This window comes from Cetorhinus maximus, chromosome 19 (assembly GCF_964194155.1).
Source record: "Cetorhinus maximus chromosome 19, sCetMax3.hap1.1, whole genome shotgun sequence".
Lineage (NCBI taxonomy): Eukaryota > Metazoa > Chordata > Chondrichthyes > Lamniformes > Cetorhinidae > Cetorhinus > Cetorhinus maximus.
Genome location: NC_135897.1, coordinates 65,838,377 through 65,861,734, shown reverse-complemented (window position 1 = coordinate 65,861,734; position 23,358 = coordinate 65,838,377). Strand labels below are relative to the sequence as shown.

At 42.8% G+C, this 23,358-nt stretch overlaps 1 protein-coding gene across 1 annotated transcript in view; it reads right to left on the bottom strand.

The window, feature by feature from the left end:
- ccdc39 (coiled-coil domain 39 molecular ruler complex subunit) overlaps positions 1–23,358 on the bottom strand; it is a 126,180-nt gene that overhangs the window by 14,653 nt on the left and 88,169 nt on the right. Inside the window, exons 14-17 of the mRNA XM_078563966.1 lie at positions 18,539–18,662; positions 10,430–10,589; positions 7,584–7,690; positions 392–532 (exon numbers count right to left, since the gene is read on the bottom strand). Coding sequence (XP_078420092.1) covers positions 392–532; positions 7,584–7,690; positions 10,430–10,589; positions 18,539–18,662 — 532 coding nt within the window. The remainder of the gene's footprint in view (positions 1–391; positions 533–7,583; positions 7,691–10,429; positions 10,590–18,538; positions 18,663–23,358) is intronic.

Here is a 23,358-nt window from a genome sequence, read left to right as displayed (position 1 = left end):
GAAGCAATGAAATGGAGAGAAATGGAAATAAAAAAAGGTTATTTGACAGTTGCTTGATTTTGAATTTGATAAATGCCTAGAATTTTCTAGCTTTGCTTGTCTGTTTAGTGTCTATAAGTACTGCATTTTCCACTACTTAAATCAAGTGTACAATATTATACAAAATAGATATTAATTTATTTTAAATGTAACCTTATTTTGCTTTGTCAAACTCCAACATTGATATTGGATATTAAGATTGTATGATGCTATGAAGCACAACTAATCATCAAGGTTTAAACAACTTGAAGAAATGCTAATTTGTTAAGTACAATTGGTTCAGAGCGTGAGAGCAATTTGAAAGAATGACATTGAGACCGTGCTACAAACAGCAATATTTAGATTTACACACGTGTTTTGTCACCCTTTCCAGTTTAAGTTTCTGATCCTCCAACTCCTTCGTAAGATGAACGGTTTTGTCCTGTTGCTCTTCAGCCATCAGATGGAGTGCTGATTCTTCCCTTAACAGATTGTCTAAGGTGTTTGTCATAGTCTGTGGGAGAAGCCACAAAGTAGTCTTTCATTTTGGGGGATGGGAGAGAGGATAATTGTAAAGAAAATTTTTTCATTTTAGGCTTATGCTTTTTGTGATTTGTAAAATATATCCAAATTGTTTACAGCTTTCTTTCAGCACTGAAGGAGTGCTGCGCTGTCTGTTTTATTCATTCATGGGATGTGAGCATGGTTGGCAAGGCCAGCATTTACTGCCCATCTCTAATTGCTCCGGGGTGCTGAGCCACGCCCTTGAATATAAGCGAGAGGGTTGCTAGACCATTTTGGAGATGGTTAAAAGGCATTGGGTCTTGGGTGACGCATATTGGCCAGAATATGAACCAGATGGGTTTTTATGGACAATCTAGTAATTTCATGGTCGCCATCATTGATACTAACTCTCTTTTTTAGATTCCAGATTTATTTAATGAAATTTAAATTCATCAGCTGTCATGGTGTGATTTTTAACTCATGTCTCCATTGCACTAAATGTGGTAGAGGGCGGGTAAAATGGAGTCCTACCCACCGACAAAAATGGCAGGTTTTCATGCCGTTTCATCCCGAACCCACCTCATTATTTATTAATTCCCAGAAACACGCTGTTTCCATGGCAAGCGGGATCTCATTTGCCTGCCTGCCATCACCCCGCTGTTGCATCACGCCAGCTGCCATCTTTAAAAGGCAGCTACCAGCAAAGCACTCAACACCACCACTGCTCGGGAGACATAGCCAGCAAAGGAAAAAAGACTGCAGCCCCCCCCGCTTCAATGACGGGTCCCTCAAGCAACTGCTGGGTGCCGTGGAGGCCCGCCGGGATGTGCTCTACCCCTGCTCTGGCACAGGATGAGCAGCAAAGTCACCAACCCGGCTTGGGAGGCGGTGGCAGCGGTGGTCAGCGCAAACACCCTGCAGAGGAGGACAGCCATCCAGTGCATCAAAAGGACGAATGATCTCCTAAATTCTGCCAGGATAAGTCACTCTTCTCATCACTCCCAACTCTCCCACTCACAAACCCATCACACATCCACAGGGCCCTCACTCACTGCCAGTGCAAGGGACATCACCATTCACTCTTTTTCTCTCACACCGTTATGGTCCTCATCCCATCCATGGGACCATTCACCACCCACACAGGCCAGGCATATTTATCATCTGGCCCGGCAGGCGTCCTGATACACTCTCCCCATCTCTACCCATGCAGGACAAACTGGCACACAAAAGGAGGGAAAGGTCGCAGACAGGTGGAGAGATGCCAGAGATCAAAGCTCTGACAGAATTCGAAAACAGATACATCCAGCTGGCCTGCGACGACCTGGACCGGTACTGTGCTGACGGTGAGGTCGGCGCAGTTCTACCAATTGAGGATCCAGCAGTGCAACAACCATCAGACAACCATGCTGTCCTCTTTCACAAGCCATTGCCATGCACTAATTATCTCCCCTTGCTTTCGCAGGCACATCTGTCAAACAGCCGACAGAGTCCATGACCCAGGGCCTCCAATCAAGCCCCAAAGAAACCTCTGAAGAGGAATCTGAAGGCACCCTCCCTGAAGACCCGTTACAGTGCTCACCCACAGCCTTCACCAGCGCAGAGACACACACCTTGGTGGGACCTAACTTTAGAGTCGCCTAGGGATCACAACCTGGTGAGCACATAGCACTTTCTGATCCACAGCAGGCGGAGGCAGGGACTTCCCAGGTCCCCTGCACTCGGAGGAGTTGGAGGCCAGAATGTTGCTGAGACCGAGTCAGATGATGAACCTCTGGACTCGGTCATGTCATAGTTGCTGGAGCTGCAAAGGCAAGCTTGGGAATATCAGGAAGGGATGTCTGTTGTACTCCTCAGATTGCAAGGCACGATGCAGGAGTGTGTCCGTCTTCAGGCTGAGGTGATAGCTCCGGCATTGCAATGCACCAAGGTCAACACTGGCAGGATGGCAGCCTCCATGGAGACCTTGGTCCAGGATGTCACTCCTGCAATGCTGTATGGGCTCAACTCCATCGCTGATTTCATCGTTGGCCTCCAACACAAGAGGGGTGCTGGGCAGCTTGATCTCACTCCAGCTACCCCTTCTGGTCACGGAGTCAGCCAGGGGCCCTTGGAGACCCATAGGGAGGAGGATCAGCTGGTACACATTCTGGGGGCCACCCACTCAGGTGACTTTGGGAGCGACCGGTCCATCCGAACCCCTTCTTCCTGTGATCTCCGCAGCTCCAGCTCCACAGGCTGAGGAGCATGCTACTGCCACACAGCAGGACCCTGAAAGCAGGCCAGGGCCCACCAAGTCTTGGCCTTCCAGAGGACGCCCGCCAAAGTAATCACAGGGCGTCACAGTCAGCAGGCTGCCTCCACCTCTGCTGTGGATATCCGGGGAGCACCAAGATATAGCGGCAGGGTTAGGAAAGTTAGGTAAAAGTAGTTGCACAGCCTGGCCAGGGGCGTTGATCACTTGTACAAACTGTTCACTGTTGCCAATAAACTCCTAACAATGTTTCCTTGCCTGTGGCTCCTTGTCCTGATGAGCAGTGTTCTTGTCACTCAGATGTGAAACCTTTCTGCGCAAGATGAAAGGCAGGTGTCTCAGTTCAGGGCCTCTTCCCTATGTTCTGTGCAGCCTTAAGACCATAGTGATGGTCTAGCCTCACAATCCCTGGACACATTACTGATGCCTGCACCTCGGCGGTGCTTGTCATTGCTGCCAGACTGTAGTGGTCAGGTGCCACAGAGTTCTTGCATTATCTCAGTCTGCTCTCTTCACCTTTAAGATGGGGCTGGCCCCCATCACACCAGCATCTGCGACCAGCGATTCTGTGCACCAGCTCCTGAAGTGCTGAGGTGCTGAAGGTGGACACGGCATCAGATGCGTCTAAAGTTTCATGGCTGCGTTTCTGAGATGGCCCTGATCATGGAGCGCAAGCAAGCTGCCCTGGGCCAGACAGGAATCAGACGTTCTCAGAGGCTATGTGAAGATCTATGGAGTGTCCTCACTGTATGTTGTCATCATCCTCCTGCGATCGAGCGACTATTAGTGCCTCCACTGCATCTCCATGACAGGAGCATTCTCACAGAGGGTGTTGCTGCTGCCATAAGCAAGACTGGAGTCAAACTTTCACAGCTGCAATGTGAGGATCTATGGGGGCACCTCACTGCATGCCATCATCATCCTCCACAAATTAGGCAGCTATGAGGACCTCCCGAGCGTGCCTGCCTTGTTGAGCCAGTGCGAGAGCCTCATCCCCATCATCGTCACCACCGAGGACCCCCTCACCCTCATCCCCATCGGCGGTGTCCTCATCAGAGGAGACGTGCAGCTCCTCCTCAGCCAGCTCTAGTCTCCATTGCAGCGCCAGGTTGTAAAGGGCAGCAGACAACAACGATGCGTGACACCCTCTGTGGACTCCACTAGACCGGTCCAGGCACCAGAACCTCATCTTCAGCATTCCGGTGGTCTGCTCCACCAAGCTGCGAGCTGATGCATGAGCCTCAGCATAGCATCGCTCTGCTGCAGTCTGAGGTTGCCTCACGGGTGTCATCAGCCATGGCCTCTGCCTTGTCCCCAAGGAGCCAACTTTGCAGCCTCTGTGGACCCTGGAAGACAGCAGGGATCTGTGAGCGACTCAGGATGTAGGCATCATGCACACTTCCTGGAAACCTGTACACACCTGCAGGATGCTTTTCTGGTGGTTGCATACCAGCTGCATGTTCAGCGAGTGGAAGCCCTTGTGGTTGCTGAAGTCCACCGAGTGGAGCGACGGAGACCTGAGCGCCGTGAGTGCTGTTAATTGCACCCTGCACCTGTGGAAACCCGAGATCAGGGCGAATCCAATGGCCCTTGCATCCTGGCTGTCCCTGTCCCAGGCGAAATGCACAAAGTTGTGTGCCATGGAGCAGATGGCATCCGTGACCACATGGATGCATTTGAGAGTGGCAGATGTGGGATTTCACAAGAGGTACCTGTGGAACCCTGAAAGGAGCCACTGGCAAGAAATTGAGCGCCATGGTCACTTTCACAGCCACTGGCAGTGGATGCCCTCCATGTCCCCTTGGCACCAAGTCCTGCAGTAAGTGGCAAATGAGAGCCATCAGGTCCCTAGGCATACGTAGTCGGCAACACTGGTTCTCAATCATCTGCAGGAATGGCAGGTGGCGTCTTTTGACCCTGGGTATCGCTAGGCACCAACCAGCCATGGCTCGCTTTCGCTCCTTGGCAGCATGTGCAGGAGCCCCTGCTGTCCTTTCTTCATTTGGTTGCTGCTCCTGTCTTTGCACAGCCAGGAGCCTCAGGCACTCTCTTCTCAGTCTTCCATGGTCTCTATAGGCCATCAGGCATACAGCTAGGTCACCAGGATCCATGATCCTGACATTGTCCTCCTGCAGCATGAAAGAGAGAGAGACGTGGTTATCATGGCTGTACTTAGCACCTCTCCTGGCCATGTGTGACTGCCCCTTAACACTTTCCAGAGAGTGCTGGTCACCCCTCGGATGGCCAGAGATGAGTGCGCTGCATGGCTGCCCTGTCAACCTGTGACATGGAGGACACTGGTCCAAACTGGAATGCTGAGATTGCAAGGGGCTGTGAGCGCCTCCAGCAATGTCTGCTACACGGCCAGCGTTGGCAAGGAGATTGTACAATGTGTGCAGTTCAGCTGCTCCGCGGTCCAATAAATTGGTGGCGGACTCGAGGTCTGTGCTGAGGGGGGAGGTGAGGGGGTAGTAAGGTATGGAGCGCTTGGTGGTCCTTTGGTGCCTCCGTGTTGCTTGCATGGGCGGGCAGGTTAGGAGCCTGACCCCAATCATGTCACTGGCTGCGCCTGATCTGTATCAGTTGAAGAGGCATGGTCAGTTTATGCAGGTATCCCTAATGTGTGGCCACTTCCCTTGCTTACCTTGCCCCCCACCTGGATTGCCTGTGCATGGGGTGTAGCACCAGGGTAGTACTTGACCCCCCACTGACAACCGTCACCTCCGAGACTGGCCAACACATACCCTAGACAAACCCCCGCCCTCAGCAGTTGCCTCCGAGGCTGGCCAGCACTTCCCCCAGACACCCCGCCCCCTCAGCAGTCGCCTCTGGGGCCAGGCATCAGTTGCCCCTGCCCCTCGGCACCCCTGAGGCCTGCAAACAACAGACGAGCTGTGGAGAACACTGCTGCTCACTCACCTCAGTTCCCCCAAAGTGAAGGCCGCCAAGTGCACATTGCCTGCGTGCTGTCGTGAAACATATCGGCGTGTTTTCCCGCTGACGTGGGCGGACGATACGGCGGGGTTCCAAAAGCCTGGTAGGATGGCCTTTTAATTAAATGCTGGTGCATTGCAATTAGCTCCCTACCGACCAATGGCGGGAAACGCGGCCCCGCCGTTTGCGGGCTGAGCAGTCGATCGTGACCTGCCTTCATGCATGCCACCTATCACACCCACCGCCAGAGGGCTCGGAAAATTCCACCCCTTGTCTTTCAGATGAGGTGTTAAATCAAGGCCCCATCTACTTTCAGGTGGGCATAAACCATCTCTTGGCATTATTTGAAGAACAGCTCAGGAGTCCGTCCAATGTCAATTTTTATTCCACCCAAAATCACCAGAATATTAATACAAGCAAAATTGGCAATCTGAAATAAAAACTTTTTCAATTTTAATGTAAGGTAATTGACCTGAAACTTTACGTGTTTCTCACTCCACAAATAATGCTAGACCTGTTGAGTACTTCCAGTGTTTTCTGTTTTTATATCTCAAAAAGTTGATTGGTAATATATCGTGCTGTATGTACCGCCTTGCTGTGTGCATATTAAGTACCACTTCTTCATTCATTACAATAGTGATTGCAATGAATAAGTGCTTCATTAGCTATGAAACGTTTTAGGACATCCTGAGATTGTGAAAGGTGCTATATAAATTTAAGTTCTTTCATTATTTCTTAATAGCCTACTGGAACTTTTTCATCCTTTGATAGATGGACTGATGACCAAAAAAATCTGCTGTACCTAATAAAATGAGCTTTGGTAAAAGCTTCAAACACATGGCTTTAAACTCTAGGTTTGCACTTAAGTGTATTTCTCAGGGGGTACTGCAATATTATGGATGCCATCTTTTGGATGAGATGTTAAACTGAAGCTCCATGTACCGTCTCAGTGGATGCACTAAATCCTATGACACTTTAAAAAGAGAGGTAGGGCAACTCTTGCTATATCCTAGCCAATATTTATCCATCCAACAACACCTTCAAAACTGACAAAATGAATCATTATCTCATTCTTGTTTCTGGGACATTGTTGTGCATAAACTGGCTATTGAATTTTGTATATACCACACCAGTTATATTTCAGATGTGTATAACTGACTATCAAGTGTTTTAGGATCTCCTGAAGGGATAAAAACACTAGAGGAATGCAAGTTTTCTTATTTCTTAATTGATCCTGATTAGCAATGCTTTTAGACAAGATTTTCTGCAGCCTAGCTCCTTCTTATCAACATATATACACTTCACTGTATTAAGAGGGACCTTGGTATAATTAATTGGTGTTAAAAAACAAGAAGTACAAGTCTCCACTGATGCTCCACTAACATATGGTAAGAGCTCATTTAGAAACTATTAACTGATCTGTACAATTTTAATTTAACAACCCCATCAAATATGAAACATTCAGCATGTTGGAATGGCTGTCTGTAGACATTTTAAGATTAATCACGCCACATTCTGTTGTATCAATCAATACTTGAAGCAACTGACAAGTAAGTGATTCCATGTCAAAATTTTAAATCTGTTTCCTTAACATTCTTGCAAGTAATAGTTCTAGCTACTGTAGACGCCTTCATTTATTAAGTTTTGTTTAATCAATGACATTCAGTAGAACGGACCATAAGCGTGAGCAGCATCAATTTGACAGTAAAATGCAAGTTGTTGATTCACATTTCTGAATCTTTTCTGGATTTTAAAAAGGAATCATTTACCTGCCAAGAGCTGTCATGAAAATATAATTTATCTAAATTTTTTTTTTAAATGACAACAATTTAATCACACTCCCAGTGTTGGAAACATCATTATTTAAAACCATTACTTGAATGTCCTCTTGAAGCTCTCGTATTTGTCTGCGTTTATATCTGTATTTTTCATCAATGGCCCTTTTTTGTTCCTCCAGCTTTAATTTATCCTCAAATTCTTCACCTATAGAAGTGTCAATTATTTGAAAGTGTTAAATTCAGTAATTATTGGTTTGTTTTTGAGGCAAATCAAAAGTATTGCAAAGAAAAATAATTTCTGTACAATAGAAAGGACCAGAACTCCAGGACTCTCCATTAAAATGACTGCAACATGAACTTGCTGTACTTGTTTTTTTTCCCATTCATTCATGGGATATGGTTGTCACTAGCTAGGCCAGCATTTATTGCCCATCCCTAATTGCCCTTGTTCAGAGGCATTTAAGAGTCAACCACATTGCTGTGGGTCTGAGTCGCATGTAGGCCAGACCAGGTAAGGACGGCAGATTCCTTTCCTAAAGGGCATTAGTGAACCAGGTGGATTTTTACAATCAGCAATGGCTTCATGGTTATCATCAGACTTTTAATTGAATTCAAATTTCACCATCTACCATGGTGAGATTTAAGACCAGGCTCCTAGACCATTTCCCTGGGTCTCTGGAGTACTAGTCCAGTGACAATACCACTATGCCACCACCTCTCACTAAAGACGGTTGGAGAAGTTGGGGTTGGTACTTAGAAGAGCAATTGAGCTTTTAACTGTATGGTTATTCCTGAACAACCTCTCTGGGTCAGAAACACATTTTACAAGTGCGGAGTTGTATTCCCTCAAGAAAATTAGTGTTGCAGCTTTAAATAACTAAGTTTTTAACTTTCTGCCTTCTCCTTTATTTCTCTCCCTTAATATTATCTATATTTTCCAATCTTTATTTTGCTTTTTGTACTTCATTTCAATCTAATTTTCATTTGCTACTTTATACTTCCTGGTTTGGGCCTTGCATGTTTCAGTGAGGATTCTTCAATTTGATAAAATAAAACAGATTATAATTGCAAGGTAGAAATCATTGTAGGTTATGTGAGGGCAAATTGATTGATTGATTATACCCATTTTTGTATCATGAAGCACATGCTTCAACTGAGAGGCCTGTGACTTGGCCAAAATTAGGCCTTGGATCTTATTTGAATAATTCAGATAAGCTGCTGGTGTCTGTTGCTCCTCCAGTGGCAGCGTACCCAATTCCAGCATCGGGTACATTCTGGGTGCAGGAGGCGTTTACGGGCTGGGAGAAGCAATCCCTCTGGCTCCACATTAAGCTTTAAAAATGTTTTAACTTGCATTTCGGCAGTAGTTATCCACACACCCTCTATTCAGGCAGCCAAATTTCCCAGACAGATCCAAAAATAGGCATGAGAGCACTCATTAATTTATGTAAATTATCTAATCCCTGTTTTAGGCCTGGCCTAAATGAAGGTCAGATCTATTTTAGGCATCCTTGGTGCACCAGAGACAGCACTGTAAATTTGCTGTTTTTGTCCCCCTTCTGTACTACGAACATACAAAACAGGAGCATAAGTAGCCCATTCGGCCCATCGAACCTGCTCCGCCATTCAATAAGATCATGGTTGATCTGGTCATGTTTCGAACTCCACATTCCCATCTACTCTCGATAACCTTTGATACCCTTGCTGAACAAGAATCTAGCTACCTCTGCCTTAAAAATATTCAATGACCCCCCTCCTCCACCGCCTTCTGAGGCAGTGTGTTCCAAAGTCAAACAACACTCTTAGAGAAAAAGGTTTTCCTCATCTCTGTCCTTAAGGGCAACCCCTAATTTTAAAACAGCACTCCCTAGTTCTGGACTCATCCACAAGAGAAAACATCTTTTCCACTTCTACCTTGTCAATACAATTCAGGATCTTTTATACTTCAATCAAGCCACCCCTCACTGTTCTAAACTCCAGTGGAAACAAGCCCAGCTATTACTGGAATGTTTACATATCCTCTATTGTAAAGACAAAAGCAAAATATTTGTTCATTTCATCCATGATCTTCTTATCTACTATTAACTCCCCATTCTCAATCTCTCGGGGATCAACACTCACTTTACCTATTCTTTTCCTGTTTAAATACCTATGGAAACTCTTGCTATCCATTTTTACATTTCTAGCTGGCTTCCTCTCGTACTCTAATTTCTTTCTCCTGATTAAGCTTTTAGTCATTCTCTGCCATTCTCTATATTCTGACCTGCCACTCATCTTTGTTCAGTTATATGCTTTTTCCTTAAGTTTGATGCTTTCCCTAACTCCTTTAGTTAACCACAGATGGTGGATCCTCCCTTTAGAATTTTTCTTTATTGTAGGGATATACTTATCCTGAGTATTCTGAAATATCCCCATAAATGTCTGCCACTGCTTCTCTAATAATCTATCCTCTAGCTTAGTATCTCAGTTAACATCAGGTAGCTCAGTTTTTATGTCTACATAGATGCCCTTATTTAAGTTTAAAATATTAGTCTTAGACCCACTCTTCTCTCTTTCATACTGGATGTAAAATTCAATCATATTGTGGTCACTGCTACCTAGGGGTGCCTTTACTCTGAGGTCATTAATTAATCCTGTCACATTACACAAAGCCAAATCTAATGTAATCTGCTCTCTTGGTTCCAGAATGTGCTGCTCTCAGAAACTATCTCAAAAGCATTCTATGAACTCCTAGAATTGAACACAGTGGGGTTTAACTTTTCACCCTATTTTCAGAAAATGGAGGGTAGTTCCAAAGTAACATTATACCTTATGCATCTCTTCCATTTTTCTCTAATTATTTTAATGAGACACAGCATGGGCAAAAATAAAGTAGGAATTTTGCATTGATACTACAATTTAAGAAAAAAAAACTTTCATTTACAAGCTGTGGGAAAGCACATACTTGTTTCTGTGACCCTGCTGAAAGATTTTTGGTATGTTGCATTTTGATTGTTGAGCAGCTGTAATGTATTCTCCAGGGCTCTTAATTCTTTTTCACCTTTGGAAATCTGAGCATCAAGCTCATCCCCCTGACTTTGAAGTTCCTCTCTCTCTTGTGCAGCCTAAATGCATTAAAGGAAAATGAGTAAAAAAAACTTGCATTTATATTACACATTAAATTTCAGAAATGACTTGTATGTTGTCATGGCAGCCATTTTGCACATAGCAAAATCCCACATACAGCAACAAGGGTGACCATTTATTCTGTGTGCTGTTGGTTGGGGAAGGAATGTTGATGAGAATTTCAGGAAAACATTTTCATCTTGAAACAGTACCATGATGTCCTCTTGAAACACTGGAACAGGCACATCGGACCTCAGTTTATTATTTCCATCTGAGAGACTGCGTTTCTGAAAAGGCCGCTCACACTCGGAACTGCAATGTTGTTTCTGTCTCTGTTTCGAATTCAATGATTGCAGTGCTTTCTCATTGCAAGTCTTTACTGAACTGACCTAGAACAGCAGTCTACAGAAAGAGTACCTCATGGCAGAGGTCACATGGCTACAGCAAGCCAGATAGGACAGGTAGTATGTTATGACACAGCAGGTGGTAAAGGCTGAGTTACTTAAAATCCTAGAGGGAAACTTTAAACAACTGTCATAACCTATATTTTCAATTGGTATGTATGAGATGCAGCTCTGAATTCAGGAATAAAAACCGCCAAGCCTCAAGGTTTTCATATACATTAAATTAAACATTTATTAACTTAAATTTAAACACATTCACATGTCTACAAATTACTACCATAATAACTTTTAAACAAATCCCCAAATTAATCACTCCCAGATAAATCTTCACCAAGGCAACAATAACCCATAGACTTAAACAGACACCAGGCAAAGCATGTTTTATCTTACAAATTCAAAATGAGGTTCCTTTCAATTTGGTTCCTTTACACCATTGTAGGCTTATAAGCAGCTTACATGCCTCTGATTCACACACAAGACTCTTTTCTGTATATACCTAGCCTTCCCTTTGAATGCAAATTCTCATTGTATCACAAGGCCCATTGAACTCCACCTCTTCTAACAATAAAACCCCTTTCATAGTACCTATTTTTTTAGTAATATAAACTTGGTGTCTCCTAGCTAGGTGCAAGATTTCACCCCCAGTCTTTGAACAGTTTATTCAACAAAATGCAAATGCACTTTCTACCTTACTGTTTAACATCTCAAAACTACGATATGTCAAAGCACCCAGACTAGCAATTAAGACACACACACTCACAGGCACAAACCATACTACAATTTCAATTTAAAATAATTTCCAATAACATTATATACATTAATATCTTCATGATTTAGTGCTGTTGCAATTTAAAATGCAAACATCCCTCTTCTTCATAATGAACAAAAGATCCAAACACCCACTTTTCCTAAATGAACAGAAGATATATTTGCATGCACGATCATATATAACTGAGTTACCCAAGTTACCCACTATACACCTGCTGATCTCATGCATTAACAACTGCTTGTTCTACTAGCCAGTCTCCACCTGCATTGCAGTCGTTAAATCATGCAGGTCTCTTAATGGTACGGGGAGGGGTTGGTGGGTGGGGCGGGGGGGCACCTAAAATCCAGCCGGTAGCCTTCCTGCTGTGTATCCGCCCACCCTGACCCTATTTGAAATTTTAAAGGGGGCATTGGAGGTGTTGGGACTCCCACCCAGCCTTGAGACTATTGAGGCTGAGGCCTTTTAGTGACCAATTAATGGCAGGGGTGGGCCCATGCAATGCAGGAAGCCCGGTAGTTTTAGCTGTCGGGCAAGGGTTTCTTGGACCCATTGGAGGCAGCCTCACCCTTTCAAGGTCATACTCCTCCCCACTTAACCCTTCTCTTGGCCTCCAGGACCCAGCTTCTCAACCTCGTTGAGACCCCCAAACATGGACTTACCTCGGCTTCTCGATGTGGGACTACCTGTAGTTCCAGCAATGGCCACCACTTCCGGCTGGCGCTGCTGAAACTACAGAGCCGTCAGCCATCCGATTGGGTTTTCTCCCAAGATAAGGGCAGAAATCTCACAAAGTAATTAACACTGCTCCCAGTGTTAAATTGCTGTGAGGCAATTGTCAGGATCGTGAGCTGGGTCCCCCAACAACTTTTTAGGTGGGTGGAGCGGGTTGTTTGAGGACTTAAGCGCCCTGTAAAAATCCAGCCCCTGGAGTACTTTGTGCAGTTTCGGTCTCCTTACCTAAGGAAGGGCATACTTGTCCTAGAGGGAGTGCAACAAAGATTCACCGGATAAAGGGGTTGCCTATGAGAGCTTGAGTACATTTGGCCCTTATTCCCTGGAGTTCAGAATAACAAGAGGTGGTCTAATTGAAACATAAAATTCTTAAGGGGATTGATAGGGTAGATGCTGAGAAAATGTTTTTCCTAGATGGGAAATTTGGAACATAGGATCACAGTCTCAGAATAAGGGGTTGGCCATTTAGGACTGAGAGCAAAGAAATTTCTTCATTCAAAAGGTGTGAATCTTTGCATTCCCTACCCAGGACGCTGTGGATGTTCAATCTTCAGTGTTCAAGATAGAGGGGGATAGAATTTTGGGTGTTAAGGGATATAAGGAAATAGGATGGAATGTGGAGTTGAGGTAGAATATCAGCCATGATCTTGTTGAACGGCAGAGGAGGCTGAAAGGGCCAAATGGCATACTTGGGTCAGATAGTCCTGAGTCAGCAGGCAGCACTGGGAAGGATGCCATTCTGCATTGCTCCTGTGAGTCCACTCACAGTGTATTGGGAAAAATAGCTTTGAGTTTTAAATATTTCATATATAGGAATTTTTCTAAATTGTGCAGATTGAGAAATCAAAATACTTTATGTTAAAAATAGTTCCAGCCAATGCTTACCAGATACGCAAAAGTTAATGTATTTGATTTTGAGGACTATTCAAAGAAATTAGTAGCAACTATTTTTGTACATGCAGCATACTTAAGAGAACAGGTCACTTTGGCTATGGTTCCCTGAGCTAGTCATCACTGGGGTTTTCTAACTTCATGTTTGGCAAAATGATTACCATGATTAGTCAACAACTCCATTATTGCTGTCAGGATAGTAGAAGGTGAAACAGATGGACCTTGTTCTTTCTTCATCTAAGAATTCCGATGTTTCATTTTGATCCTGATTTTGCAACTTCATAATGACCAATGTAATTTTTATATTTTGGATTCTTTACTGACTAATGAAGTTGTTCTCATACTGGGAAAAGTTTATAATCCAAAGGCTCATTTTTGATTTAGAGGCTGGAACAAGGTCTGTTTACAGTGTGGTGACCGCTAGGACATCAATGTCAATCCGCAGTTCCCTACACAGCAGTTTCCAATCTTAGCCTGGCAATCACAGGCGCAAGTCCTCAGGCAATTCGATTCACTGTGCGTAATATCAAGAAATGGCTGAAGGCACTGGATACAGCAGAATATCCCAGCTGTAGTAAAAACAAAAAAATGCTGGAAAAGCTCAGCAGGTATGGCAGCATCTGTGGAGAGAGAAATCGAGTTAACATTTCGAGTCCGTATAACTCCTCTTCAGAGCTCTGAAGAAGAGTCATACGGATTTGAAACGTTAACTCTTTCTCTCTCCACAGATGGGTCACCACAGCTGCTACATTTCAAATAAATAAAAGGGTCACCACAGCTGTGGGCAGCTGCTACATTTCAAATAAATAAAAGGGTCATCACATTGTGGAAGCTTTTCAGGGATACTGGGAAAAGCTAAGCCCACAATTACTGTTTAACATTATTTATAAGGCTAACATAGGCTAATGAGTTCTGCAAATGAGTTAACAGGGAATCTTTATGGTTCATGGTTTTGTGCTAATATTAGGAAGGTGACTTGTTAAAGGCCAGGCAACAAATGGTTAAAGGCCAGGCAACAATTGTGTTTTTTCTCCCAGTATGCGACATTTTTGATTACAAATATCATGTAAAGTTGTTTGCTTAAAACTCAAAATAAGGTCAAAGAGTACTGTCTTAATTAATGCAACTGATGATTGCTGTTTGTTTGTATAATTGAATAAGTAGAAATTCAACAGTTTGTAATCACCCTTACGCAATGGTTGCCTGGTGGAACCGGGGACAGATGGAGGAAGTGCTGAAGCAAGCAGATCTCAGAGGAGATTGGCCAAACTTGCTGTTGGGCGCTTTCTGTTGTCATGACGCGGCAGATGATGTGTACGAGGTGGACCAAATCCATGAGGGAAACTTGGTTGTGTTACCACAATGGTTTTGCAATTTGTATTTACTTCAAGATGCGTGCCCTAAATTCAGAAGTAATAAGTCCACCAAGACTTTTAGAGATTTTAAGAAAATTAAATTAAAATATTTATTAACAAAATAAAAGATGTCAAGCACATATATAAGACTATAATTACTACTATAATAATTCCTAAAATTCCTAATTAACCTTACTCCCAGTTACAACCCCTTTAAGGCAACAGTCCAAAATAAGTTTTAGATTTTAAACAGGCCCAGCAAATTAACACAATACCCTGGACAGTGGAATTCCAAATGGCTTTTCTCCAGCTTCAGTTTCTGTAGACAGCAGACTTATGCACGAATACTGGAGGCTTCATTAAGGCTATTTCACACACTTCTGTTAGATCTCACGTGTTTATACATGTTTCTTTCTTAATATGTAAATTCTATTGTTTCATATGTCTTTGAAACTGTATCTTCCTCACAATATAAAAACTGTCATGTTGCCACTATTTATTGTCAGTAACCTTTGGGAAAAATAAACACATTCCTTAGCCTTGCTTATCTGGCTAGTTGTAAACAGACTGAGATCCCTTTGAAATCCAAATCTCCCTTCATTTATCTAAAAATGCAAACCCCCTTCACACCTGACATGCTAAACTCATTAGCATATCAAGCACCTAGCTTCTTTTGACTCTAAAAGGGTCTACTTGACTTTAAATGAAATTAAATCACACACAGACAGACCCAACTATACCTACCCTCCCAAACTTACTTTACAATAAACCAGAAAATATTATGAAAATTATTATGTTTTCATGACACTGCTTTAGGTAGGGTTGCCAGGGGTTGCCAGCATTTTATCATTGGGTTTTTTTCAGATTTCCAGCATCCGCAGTATTTTGCTTTCATCCCAGCTGTAGTACTGGACTAGTGTTCCAGACCTAGCTGCACCCCAGCCAAGCTGTTCCAATACAGCTTCAACACTGGCAAATATGCAACAAAGTGGAATCTTGCTCAGGTACGTCCTGTCCACAAAAAGCAGAATAAATCCAACCCAATAAATCCAGTACGGCCAATTACTATCCCTCATGAACCAATCATGGACTGTCGCTATCAGGGAAAGGAGCCAATCATGGACCATGGCTATCAGAGAAAAGAGCCAAACATGGGCCGTTGCTATCAGAAGGGAGTCAATCAGAAAGTGAGTATATGGCAGGGCAGGAAGCAGAGGCCTATTTAAGCACGATGTTCGTCAAGTTCAAGGTCATTGCTGCAGCTGGACAAGGAAGGGGATAGCCTGGTCAGCTATCTGAAGGGAGAATGGACAAGGACAGATCAAGCACCCGATTCTGTCTGTTTCTCAGGGGAACCAAGCAACTAAAGCACAGGGTGAGCAGTCACTGGTATATGTATTATTGAACTGTAACAAAAATCAAATAATAAAGTGTAGTTGTTTTGGGCAAAGTCTCGAGTTTTGGGTCACTGATATCCAGAGTAAACCTCTGAACTCAGATGGTAGGAATAGCTTATATCTGCTGAGTTTTTCCAGCATATTTTTTTCCCCCAGATTTCCAGCATCCGCAGTATTTTGCTTTCATCCCAGCTTTAGTACTGGACTAGTGTTCCAGACCTAGCTGCATCCCAGCCAAGCTGTTCCAGTACAGCTTCAACATTGGCAAATATGTAACAAAGTGGAATATTGCTCAGATACGTCCTGTCCACAAAAAGCAGAATAAATCTAACCCAATAAATCCAATATGGCCAATTACTGTCCCTCAGTCTACTCATAATCATCAGCTAAGTGATGGGAGGTGTCATTGACAGTGCTATCAAGCAGACTTACTCAGCAATAACCTGCTAACTGATGCTCAGTTTGAGTTCTGCCAGGACTACTTGGCTCCTGACCTCATTACAGCCTTGGTCCAAACATGGACAAAAGTTCTGAATTAAAGAGATTATGTGAGACTGACTGCTCTTGACCTTAAGGCAAATTTGACCAAGTGTGGCATTGAGGAGCCCTAGAGAAATTGAAGTCAATAGTACTCAAGGGGACAAGTCTCCTTTGGTTGGAGTCATATCTAGCACAAAGGAAGATGGCTGTGGTTGTTGCAGGCTAATCATCTCAGCCCCAGGACATTGCTGCAGGAGATCTTCCAGGGTAGTGTCCTCAGTCAAACCATCTTCAGTTGCTTCGTCAATGATCATCCCTCTATCAGAAGGTCAGAGGTGAGGATGTTTGCTGATGAGTACACTGTGTTCAGTACGGTTTTCAACTCCTCAGATACATGCAGCGAGACTTGGACAACCATCAAGCTTGGCTTGGCATGCATCAAGCATGGGCTGATAAGTGGCAAGTAACATTTGCATCATACAAGTGCCAGGCAATGACCATCTTCAACAAAAGAGAATCTAATTATCTCCCCATGACATTCAATGGCATTACCGTGGCTGAATCTCCCACCATCAACACCCTGGGGGTTACCATTGACCAGAAACTGATCTGGATCAGCCATATAAATACCATGGCTACAAGAGCAGATCAGAGGCTGGGTGTTCTGCAACGAGTAACTCACCTCCTGGTTTCTCAAAGTCTTTCCGTCATCTACAATGCACAAGTCACGTATTTGATGGATTACTCTCCACTTGTCTGGATGAGTGCAGCTCCAACAACACTCAAGAAGTTTAACACCATCCAGGACAAAGCAGCTTGCTTAATTGGCATCCCTTTACCACCTTAAAGATTCACACCCTCCACCACTGGCACACAGTGGCAGCAGTGTGTACCATCTACAAAATGCACTGCAGCAACTTTCCAAGCCTCCTTTGACAGCACCTCACAAACCCGCGACTTCCACTTCTAGAAGGGCAAGAACAGCAGACGCATGGGAACACCAGCTGCAAGTTTCCCTCTTAATCACACACCATCCTGGCTTGGAGATATTATTGCTGTTCCCTTACTGTCGCTGGGTCAAAAAGCTGGAACTCATTTCCTAACAGCACTGTGTAGACTGCAGCAATTTAAGAAGGTGGTTCAAGGGCAATTAGGGATGGGCAACAAATGTTGGCTTTTCCAGTGATGTTAACATCCCATGACCAAATTGTTAAAAAGATTATTAATCTCATGTAAACTGAGAAAATTGAATAGTTCACTTTGACTCTTCTACACATCTCAATGGCTGGTTAAATATCACTGTTGATGGTCAATTCGTGGAATTAAATGCATGATGGTTCATGATATTACTTCCAAAAAAACTGACCATGTTTGAGCTTCAGTCTCTCCAGCTAGTTCATTTCAGCAGAAATGGTGATCAGGACACTATTGTTAGTCTCAGTGTCCTTTGATTAGGGAGGGTAAAACCCCTATTTCTACAGGGGGTGACTGTTGGTACTTAAAGGACACAATCAAGTTTCATGCCCCATGGTCGAATAAACTGCAAATACTGTTGATGATCAAACATGAATAACAGTTAAGTTTGTAGAGGCCATGGAACGAAACCTCAACAAGAAGTCAACACCTTCGGGGAGGATGGAATGAGTCAAACTGGCAAGAAAAGAAAAAGAGCTGTACAAAAACAGAGGAAAGTAAATTAACTGTAATTGTGTATATATTTAACATAATTAAAATTAATGGCTTTCCTTTGAAACTGTTTATTTTCTCATTGCATTGAAGTAATTACCAAAATAGATAATTATGGCAACATCCGTTCAGAGATTGGAGAAGCATCTATGGTTTCTTAATGGCAATAAAATTATATCAACATTTTTCATTTTCCCATATGCTATATTTGTAAATATATTATGTACTTTTTACCTTAATGACATAATATGCCTGAGATCGTTCTTCTTCACCCTCACGAGGTTTCATTGTAACCATCAAAAGTTCATATCTCTTCTTCATTTTATCAATTTTTGATAACCTTTCATGTAATTCAGCACTAATTTAAGAGAAAAGTACATAAAGTATGAAGCAAAATACAGTAAACACAAGTGTATTTAACTTTAAGGAATCTTTTATTGCAAATTTATAATTTTCCCGTTTAGTTTGCCAGCAGGTCCAGGAACATTCTAATTTCTGAAAAGACTGACTTTCCAAGTTCTCAGACAATGTAATTAAAACAGATATAAAACCTTAGATGTAAAAGACAATGATAAAACTGCTGAGATATCAAAAGTAAATAGTCGTTTGGTAGCACAGAACTTGAGTATCGCTGAAAAAAAAACGTCAAAACTTTTCGTCTTGCACTCATCAGGACATTCGCAAGTACCAAATGTAAAGTGAAGAACAATTTATACTTCATGAGAAGAGAGTGCTAATTGGTTGGCAAGTGGATTCTGATTGGTAGAGGCGTTGCCATGGAGAATGTAACAGTTAACCGACAGTTAATTGTCAAGCTTTGTTTAAATTCAAGCTAGGCAGGTTAACTCTGATTGGCCAAGGCATTGCCCTGGTGAATGAACCAGAGTATGGCTGTCGCCTACTTTGTTCAGTTGAAATAGGCACAATGTGTGTACGTGTTCTTTCTGTCGACAAAGAACAGGGCTCTGTGTATTAATATATGTATCTTCTAGCACGCTTAAGTGCGCCACACTGTGAGCCTGGCTGATAATCTTAAATTGGTTGTCAGCGTAATTCTTAGAACACTCAGGATTGTTTAGCAAATGTTGTCCAATCATGGAATCACATCTAATGTGTTTTGACGATAGTCATCTTTAACAAGCATGGCTATATCAACAATGCACGCCATTCTTAATGATGAGTCCAAATTTCTATTCTTTGGACCTGCCGCTCAGCATGACTGGATAGCCTTGCTTGAAAGCAAACTAAAAAGAATGCTTGTTGGACTTGTGTAAGCTGCCAGGTGATATATATGATAGCATTTGTCCTCACATATGAATGGAATGCCCAAGACATACAAAAGTGATGTCCCTTTATTCCCTATTTTATCTATGAGCAGTTCTGCACAACATAAATTGGCCAAATGGTTGGGCAAGTTCCTACAATGAGTTTTGAACAAATTTTCCACAAACACGGTGAAGGATTCCTTCACATTTGCAAAGATCATACAGGACTTTCATGTCGGCAGCGATGCTGTGTCCATGTGCTCATTTGACATTGCTAGCCTATTCATCAATGTACCACTCAAGGAAGCCATAGACATTTGCACTGCAGCACTATATCATGGTGATCTAGATCCAAAGTCATTGTGCAAATCAGTATTCATTGATCCCATGTACAATGCAGCTTGTGTAGTTGAGTTCAGTTTTAATAACACCATGTGTGCCCAAATAGATGGTGTTGCCAGGGGATCCCCTCTAGGCCCAGCTCTCGCAAACATTTTTGTTGGGTTCCACGAGAAATGCTTCTTTGGAATGACACCTAACTTCCTACCCCTTGCATATTTCCAATATGTAGATGATATGTAGATGTGTAGATGATACATTTGCTACATTTGAATCTGCAGCTGCATGTAAGAATTTCCCTACACACCTTAATGGGTTCCATCCTGTGCCAAAATTTACCTTCAAAATAGAGCAGTCAAATGAGCTCCCTTTCTTTGACGTGCTAGTTGAGAATCTACCATGGGTTTCTTTACTACCGTCTACTGCAAGCTTACCCTCACTGGTCAGTATATGAGTTGGGATTCCTACAGTTCCATGTGCTATAAGATTGGCCTTATTGTCAATCTCATAAATAGGGCCCAAACTGTTTGCTTACCTTGCAAGCTTGACGCTGAAATTGGGCACATCAAAGCCATCCTGTGAGACGATGGTTACCCTGTTCAGATCATTACTCTCTGTATATCGTGCAAACTCATGAATGGGCCTAAGGCCGCCATTTTCAGTCCTGAAAAGTGCCCAGTCTATCTCAGATTACCCTGGAAGAGTAAGGAATCTCAAAAATTTGAGCAACAGGTGAAGCTAGCCGGTTCACGCTGCTGCTACGCAGTAGCAACACGAGTGGTGTTTGCCACCAACAGGATGCTGCTGTCAAGCCAAGAAGATGCTCTGCCTATCACACAAATGAGTAATGTCATATATGAATTTCAGTGCCAGTGTGATGCTAGATATGTAGGCCATACGTTCCAAACACTGGCAGATTGTATCAACCAGCATGTCCTTTGGCTGTTTGCAAAGACAAGGTACTGACCATACCCAACCAGCCCATGCATGCTTGTTTTATCTCCTAAAATCTCTTTGCAGTAGCCAGTAGATGTTGGATAATGATTTCCATGATGAAATGCAAATCCTCTAGATTGGTGCCTTCAAATGGTATCCTTGAAAGTGTATCTGCTGTTGTCTGATACTTCCCTTAAACATACTCTGTTATGGAGTCATATCTCATTAATCTTAATCTGAACCTTTAGATTCTAGGTGGCATCTTCACAATCTCTTTCATGTTCAGAAGAGCAACTAGTAGCTTATGGTCTGTTTCAATTTTGAACCACAATCCCATCATGTAGTCTGAGAATATCTCACATGTCCATGTTGCTGCCAAGCTTCCTTCTCAATTGTAGCATATATTTTCTCCGTGACCTTGAGGCATAGTAAACTGGTCTACGTTTACCATCTCTCTGTATTTGAAATAATACTGCACCTAGACCTGTAGATGATACGTTTTCTGCTACTATGGTCAGTAGTCCTGGGTCGTAATTTGCTAAAATTTCAGAGGAAATTAAAAGATTTATTATCTTCTCAAAAGCATTTTGCTGGTCCACATTCCAGCACCACTGTTGACCCTGTTGCAACAACTGTCTCAAAGGCTCAATGACCTCTGTCAATTTGGTAGGAACTTGCCTACTTGGTTGACCATCCTGAGGAATCTCTGAAGCTCAGTAGTGTCTCTGGATTGTGGAAACTCTCTGATCACCTTTTTTTTGTGAGTCGATTGTTATTCCAAAGGATTGTACAATGGGATCTAGAAATTTAATCATAGGTTTGGTGAACTCACATTTTTCATTCAATGTTTGTGTTATGACCTCAGCCAGTGTTAATTGCTGCACAAACCAAATCCCAGAGGGAAACTTGGCTTACGGGCCACATCCTTTTTTCTGTATTCTGATAACGAGAGGACGTCATACCGATCTTAGCAGTAAGAGGTCCAGTAACACTTATGGGTTTTTAAAAAATTAAAAGTAAAAGTTTTATTTAAAAAAAAGAAAACTTAATCACATAAGATTACAGTTACACAATTAAGGTTAGTCTTACAAAACATTCCCCCAAAACTTCTGCTTGGTCAAATCCACAAGTAAACACCTTCCAGGCAACACTCCCTTATAGATATTTAAGTATTAAATCCAGTAGTATTACACAAGGTCAACTGCTGTAGCTTCAATAAAGGTGTACCACATGATCTTTACCCTCTTCCACTCTGCTAAGGAATCCACTTCAGAATAAAACTGCTTGCTGCAACCCAAGACTTCTCTGGCCTGACTGGATAAGTGATTCAAACTGCATTCCAATTCCAGCACAGAGCTTCAGCTATCTCAACAGCTAAAACAGCTACAGCTATCTCCAGCCATCTCCAGCTTAACAGCTATACAGCCATCTCCAGCTTAACAGCCAACCAACTCAATAGCTATCCAGCTACCCACAGTAACTCTAATATACCTTTTTCCCTTTCATCTCATTTCCACATCTCATTCTCACACAACACGTTGAAACTCAAACCCTTCCAAATATAAGATCTTTCATGTTTCCATCTTGTCTTTACTTTTGGATCAATAAAATATCATATCACCACTACTTGTTTACCTATGGACTCCTGCAAGATGCAAACATTTTCTTTTATACCTCTGACTCCCCATTGAAATTCAGAAAACCTCTCAACTTATCCAAAAAAAATGCAAATGTTAGATCTAACCTATTTACTTGTGCCTCAAATTAATACCTCTTATCCTTTTCATGTTTCTAAACCCCCAGACAACCAGACTCCTATTAAACTCTTGCCCAGCTTAATTAAATCAGGCACATACAGACATCCAGCCATCTTTACAAAACAACACAATAATCCCCAAAATATTTTAAAAAGTAACATCCATTCTCACATAGGCCTCCATCCTGTAAGATTTTCAGGACTGTTCTAACTCTATAATCATGCTCTTCTCTCATGAAGCCATGTACAATTATGTTGTCCATAAGGCATATTACTCCTTCCATGCCTTCTAGGGTTTGAGGCAATGTTCCCTGGAAAATTCCGGGAGTGGGCACAATTCTGATTGGTAATTCATTAAAGCAATAATGACCAAATAGTGTTATAAAAGCAGTCAGCAATCTGGATTCTTTGTCTAGAGGCAACTGCCAAAATCTCCTGTTTGCACCCAATTTGGTGAATAGAGTACTCTTGGCTAGTGTGGCAACACTCTCTTCCACTGAGGCCATTGGGATCTCACATTCCACTCATTTGTTTAGTTAAGTTAAATCCACGCAGATTCTAATTGACCATTTGGCTTTGGGACTATGACCATTTCTGAACACCATTTTGTTGGCATGGTTACTAGTGAGATAACCCCCTGCTGTAGCATGTTCTCCATTTCACCCGTGACTTTACCCAAGAGTGGGTGAGGGACTTTCCTCAGTGTGAAGAGGCAAATTGGTTTAGCATCAGTTCTTAGGGTGATATGGTACTCAGAC